Source organism: Sinocyclocheilus anshuiensis, unplaced genomic scaffold (genome assembly GCF_001515605.1).
Source record: "Sinocyclocheilus anshuiensis isolate Anshui unplaced genomic scaffold, SAMN03320099.WGS_v1.1 scaffold208, whole genome shotgun sequence".
NCBI lineage: Eukaryota > Metazoa > Chordata > Actinopteri > Cypriniformes > Cyprinidae > Sinocyclocheilus > Sinocyclocheilus anshuiensis.
Genome location: NW_015557186.1, coordinates 105,660 through 111,915, shown reverse-complemented (window position 1 = coordinate 111,915; position 6,256 = coordinate 105,660). Strand labels below are relative to the sequence as shown.

General features: G+C 33.2%; 1 protein-coding gene across 4 annotated transcripts in view; it reads left to right on the top strand.

Moving 5' to 3' along the window:
- The first annotated feature begins 1,693 nt into the window (after nt 1–1,693).
- Nucleotides 1,694–6,256, top strand: part of acp7 (acid phosphatase 7, tartrate resistant (putative)) — a 16,950-nt gene continuing 12,387 nt past the window's right edge. Inside the window, exons 1-6 of one of the 4 annotated variants that reach the window (XM_016474179.1) lie at nt 1,694–1,729; nt 2,374–2,429; nt 2,615–2,731; nt 3,726–3,926; nt 4,003–4,185; nt 4,906–4,931. In XM_016474179.1, coding sequence (XP_016329665.1) covers nt 2,623–2,731; nt 3,726–3,926; nt 4,003–4,185; nt 4,906–4,931 — 519 coding nt within the window. In that variant the 5' untranslated portion in view covers nt 1,694–1,729; nt 2,374–2,429; nt 2,615–2,622. Of the gene's footprint in view, nt 1,736–1,821; nt 1,835–2,373; nt 2,430–2,614; nt 2,732–3,725; nt 3,927–4,002; nt 4,186–4,905; nt 4,932–6,256 lie in introns of those variants that run through there. The other 3 variants (XM_016474180.1, XM_016474181.1, XM_016474182.1) reach the window with 3 other exon arrangements.

Here is a 6,256-nt window from a genome sequence, read left to right as displayed (position 1 = left end):
ATCATAGCACAACAACAGTGATCAGTTTAAAAAACGTTTTGCACCGTTTTGTAAGGGCTGAACGCAGCCCAGGTGTGCCGTTCAATATTTTTATGGAAACTGATTAATTTTATTTTAGAAGAACAGAAAGTTCAAAAGAGCAGCGTTTATTTGAAATATAAATATTTTGTAACATTATACATGTCTTTACTCTCACTTTTGATTAATTTAATGCGTCCTTGATGAATAAAAGTATTAATTTATTTTATTATTATTATTATTTTTAAATCAGCTGTCAACTTCCATTACAGCGCGAGAAAATGAACTCAGATTTGACGAACGCTTTAAAAAAAAAATAGACTAATGCTCAAAACAATATACAGACAAATGACAAATAAAAACGAGAAAATACAACAGAAGGGAAAAAAACTAAATAAATGGGAAGTATCAACACGTTTTGAGGTTTAAGTAATTACAAAGTTACACAGAAAACAAGGCAGCGCTGAGTTCTGCAGGACAAAACCAACACAATAAAATGCTGTTTAAACATAACTTCAGTCCTCATAATGTTTCCTTATGGAATAATCGTTGTATTTTATTTCAAAGAAAATCTTTATTTTTGGAGGACTGGTGGCAAAGAGGTATTTGGTCAGTGCTGCACATTATGGATAAGAATGGCTGCTTTGTTAGTTCTAATGATTTCTGCACTAAATTTAATTGTAAGCGTGAGGAAAAAGCTTATTTGAAAGTTACTAAAAGCATTCCTTTACCATTCCTTAATATGTTAAAGGGGATTTTAACATACTCCACTATCATTCCCAAGATTTTGCATCTTAAATCAAGCAAATTATATTTTGTAGATGAGAAGTGTACTAATAAGTTTATAAGAAATTGTCTTGTGTAGGAAAGCTATCCTGGTCCAATAAGAAGGAGCTATATTTGTCAACATCTAAATAGGAAATCAGTTAATGAATTTAGATGCAAATATTTGTTATTTCCTCTTCCACCAAAATATAAAGAAGTGCACTTTAAATTTTTGTACGATATTTATCCTGCTAAGGAATTTCTGAGATTAAGATTGAATGTGGATTGTAATATTTGTAACAATTCTGTAATAATGATGTAGAAACTGTTGAATACTTATTTTTCCATTGTTATCTGGTTAATTCGGTCTGGACTGAAGTATGTAATCGGATTAAACAAAGAATATCTATTTTTCCATCTATTACTTGGGACATGTTGAAATTTGGAGGTTCATTTTAAGAACTCCTCAAATACTTTATTCACAAATGTAAAGTTCTGAAAACAGCACCCCAGTTTAATGTCTTTAAAAAGGAGTATACAGAGGTCCTGAAAATTATGAGAAGTGATAAAGCCAAGAAATTATTTGATTTGTTTAATAAGTGTGATTTTGTTTAATCCCCTGCATTGTTTATGGTTGCATGAATATATTTTATTTTATTTGGATTAATGTCTTGTATGATGGTTTATTTCTCTGTTATAGTATGATTAATATGAATGTCTCAGTCTGTGAGGACTTACAGTTGTGTTTATGTTAGCCTATATTTTGTTCTGTTATGATGCTTGAAATGCAAAAAAAAAAAAAAAACGTAACAACGGAAAAAAACAAAAACAAACCAAAACAGTGACGAGAGCACGCACGCTCAGCTGACGCTTACAGATCATGTGACCGCTGGAGCAGGAAATACTCTCAGTTTAAACAGGAAACGACAAAAATCAGCTGTGTTTGGTGAGGGTCTGTCAGTTTCACTTTGTTCTGTCGTGAATGTTTGTTCCTTATTTATTTAGCTGAGCGTTTTTATTCCCTTAGGATCTATTCATATGGTATTTAGAGGTATATTTCAGTTTATTGGAGTTATTTTAGTGTGTGTCTTCTGCTGTGATGTTATTTCAGTCATTACTAACACTAACTGAACTGAATCAGTTTTGTGAAAAATAACAAATTATAGTTTGAATGCACAAAATGAGGCGAATAAATATGATTTTTGACTGCTGATGTATAAGACTTAATAATTTAAATGCTATATAATCATATTTCCTCATTACAGTAATGACAATTTTAGATGAGGGAGGTTGAAATTTCATGACATTTAATATTTTATTTGATATTAATTCATATTTTTCAGAAGAATTGGGTTCGAAAATGTCTAATGCACCCCTCAAAAAATAAGAAATTATTTTTTAAATGTAGAAAATGAAGCGTATTGTGAGAACAATTATGATTTTTGACAGCTGATGTTTCAGGTGAGGGTTGAAATGTCATGATATTTCATATTTTATTCGTATGGTATTTAGTATTTGCATTTTAGTGTTTGGCTTCTACTGTGATAAATGTATTAGAGTCATAACTAACACGAACTCAACTGATTGCAGGTGGATTTATACAGTCCTCCATCAAAACATAACACACTGCAACTGATGGAAAGCAGGTAAAGAGTGTTTCTGAGCAGTTAGTAATTCAGTAAATTATTCTGCCCTTGTGTAAGTGGTTTGAATCACATGCATGCGTCTCAAACAGCTTCGCTCAGCACTTCATCTTCAGATGTTGTGCTTCAGCTCAGTCAATGATTACACAGTCTGTCACGTGACGCTCATGAGACTCTGTTGTGATCAGATGAAGAGATGATGATGATGATGGCGGCGCTGCTGTGTTTCTGTGCTCTGATCTCTGCTGTTTGCTGTGCGCCGCTCATAGAAACTCAACCTGAACAGGTGCATGTCTCGTATCCAGGTGAGATTTCACTCTTCATGATTGACAGCTGTCAATCAAAACAAAGACAGACAGGTTTCCATGGAAACCCTGCAGTTATTGTGTGATTTCTTGGAGTTGTAGTCTTCATACCGATCATTTTTTGGCTCTCGTGAGTGTAATTATGTTATATGACAGCAGAGTCATTTAATATTTTATTTTAAATCAGTTGATATTTTTCAGCAGAAACTGAAAATGCTAAATGCACATTTTATACCTCAAAAAATAGGAAAAATTAATTTTGAATGCAGAAAGTGAGGCATTTTTTATGAGGTTTAAAGACTATTTATTTAAATAATATACAATAATTTTTCCTAGTCACATTTTCAGGCGAGGGAGGGTTGAAATGCCGTGATATTTAATATTTTATTTGATATTAGTTGATGTTTTTCAGCATAACGTTGTTTGAAAATCTCAATAAATCTATTCTTTTATTTAATTTTAGTTTGAAAATGTCATTAAAAAAAATTAACTTTTTTTTTTTTTTTTGAGAAGAGTTATGATTTTTGACAGCTGATGTTTAAAGACTTCATGATTTAAATGATATATAATAATTTTTCCTAGTCACAATTTCAGGTGAGGGAGGGTTGAAATGCCATGATATTTAATATTTTATTTGATATTAGTTGATGTTTTTCAGCATAATGTTGTTTGAAAATGTCAATAAATCTATTATTTCATTTAATTTAATTTTATATTTTTCAGCCGATATTTGAAAATGTCATTCCAAAAAAAAATTAAGATTTTTTTTTTTTGAGAACAGTTATGATTTTTGACAGCTGATGTTCAAAGACTTCACGATTTAAATAATATATAGTAATTTTTCCTCATTACAGTGATGCCGGTTTCAGACGAGGGAGTGTTGAAATGTGTTGGAAATGATATTTCATTGTTTCTGTGTTTGTACTTTGCTCAGTGACAGTAAAGAGGGTCATGTGACCCGAGCAGCTGTTTATAACGGAACGTCTTTCCTCAGGTGTGAAGAACTCGATGTTGGTCACATGGTCCACCGCTAATAAAACCGAGAGCGTTGTTGAGTACGGTCTGTGGGGCGGGAAGCTCTTCAGTCACACGGCGGAGGGAGACGCAAGCGTGTTTATCGACGGAGGGCCGGAGAACAGAACGATGTACGTCCACCGAGTCACGCTGACCGATCTGACCCCAGCGGCTTCATACGGTAACCTTCACACAGACATCATGCAGTGTGTGTGACCTGGACGATAGAGATGTTAATAGATGCGTGTGTGTTTCAGTGTATCACTGCGGCAGCGACGCCGGATGGAGCGACATCTTCTACTTCACGTCTCTGAATGAAAGCGTGAGCTTCAGCCCCAGATTCGCTCTGTTTGGTGACATGGGCAACGAAAACCCTCAGTCTCTGAGTCGACTGCAGAAAGAGACGCAGATGGGGATGTACGACGTCATTCTGCACATCGGTGAGACCGCAAACGAATAGCTCAGCCAAAATGAAAAAGCATTGGAAATGTGCTCACTCTGAGGCCATCCCAGATCAGGATGAGTTTGTGTCTTCATCAGGTTTGGAGAAATGCAGCATTGCGTCAGTGTCTCACTGCAAGTGAATGGGTGCCGTCAGAATGAGAGTCCAAACAGCTGATAAAAACATCCCACTAATCCACACCACTCCAGTCCATCAGTTAACATCTGGAGAAGACAAAAGCTGAAACAAATCCAGCATTAAGACATTTTTAACTCAAATACCATAGAGTCCATAATCCATAATAACGCTTCCTCCAGTGAAAAAGTGTTCTGGTCTGAATCAGGAGAGAAATCTGCACACCGTTTACAAGCCAAAACTTTAAATTTTTTGTCTTCTCCAGATGTTAACTGATGGACTGGAGTGCTGTGGATTACTTGTGGATTATTGTGATCAGCTGTTTGGACTCTCATTCTGACGGTACCCATTCACTTGGAGTGAGACACTGATGCAATGCTACATTTCTCCAAATCTGATGAAGAAACAAACTCATCCTGATCTGGGATGAGCACATTTTCAGTGCTTTTTCATTTTGGTGAAACGTTCCTTTAACTGAGTAAGAGCAGATTAGTTTGTCGTCCCAGTGACGGTAGTTTAGTTCTAGTTTTGTGTCGGAGTTATGCTTGTGCGTGTGCTTTACAGCATGTGATTGTCTTCACAGGAGATTTCGCGTATGACATGCATGAGGTAAGAAACACAACTGGCCATGTAGTGCCACATCAGTTTTGTTAGTATTTTGAATTCATTTTATTTTTAGATTTTCTGCTTTCATGTTAATTTGAACGACTCGAGGGAAGTAAATGAAGATAGAATGATTATTTTCGAGTGGACAGTTTTTACTGCTGTGTTTTTAAGGCGTCTATATTTAGCACAAGACTACAGAAATCAGTCAAATCAAGTCATGATCAAAATATGTAAGTGATGATCCACATCATTTTAACACGAATCTCTAATGTTGCCCGTAATATCATAATCGGTGACAAAAACCACAAATACAGCTGTCAAACTTTAGTGGAAGCACAGTGCATCTGAAAACTCATTAGAGCAACGACCACAAAATTCTCCAAATCACTATAATTATGTAAGAGTCTGGAAAATAGACAGATCTGATTGAAGTTTGTCATGACTTTTTAGTTTTAAAAGAGTGTGTGTTTGAAATATTATATCATAATGTGATTATGAGCTGAACTGCTGAACACAGATCATCTGTTTTTAATCACAGTCTTGATTCTGAAGATGTTTTATGTCTCAGTGTTATTTTAGTATCATTGAGATACTGTTATAATTTTCTGTTTTCATTAAAATTTTAATTAAAGTTTTATTAATTTTGTTTTTTTTTTATTATGTCATTTTTAATAGTTTGCGTGTTTTTTTAATGTCTATATAGTTTTTATTAATTTTTATTTCAGGTTTAGTTTTAGGTAAACTAAATTAAAAAGAGAAATCTTTGACAACAAGCTTAAATAAAATAAATTAGAATAGTTTATTTAATTTCAGTTAACATTTATTTTAAGTAAAAAAAACATGTTTTTATGGTTTTAGTTTTAGTTAACTATAATAACCTAAATAGTTTTTAATTAACACAATTTTATATTTTCTGTTTTCATTTTAATTTTAATTAATGTTTTAGTAATTTTGTTCTTTGTTTTGTCATTTTTATTAGTATTATTATTTTATTGCATTACTTATTTTATTTCAGATAATTGCCAAGGCAACATTTCTCACTTTCATTTAGTTTAACTTGATGCATTAAAATAACTTAAACTGCAATAAAAATTATTAAAAACTATATAGACATATTAAAAGAAACAGAACATAAAAAATGACTAAAATACACACCAAAATTGCTAAAACTTTAATAAAAATTAAAATGAAAATGGAAAATATAAAAATAAAAACGACTTCAAACTATTAATAAAAATTATAATAGTATCTCAATGATACTGAAATAACCCTGGTGTGTGTGTGCGTGCGTGCGTGTGTGTGTGTGTGTGTGTGTCTGTGTGTGTCTG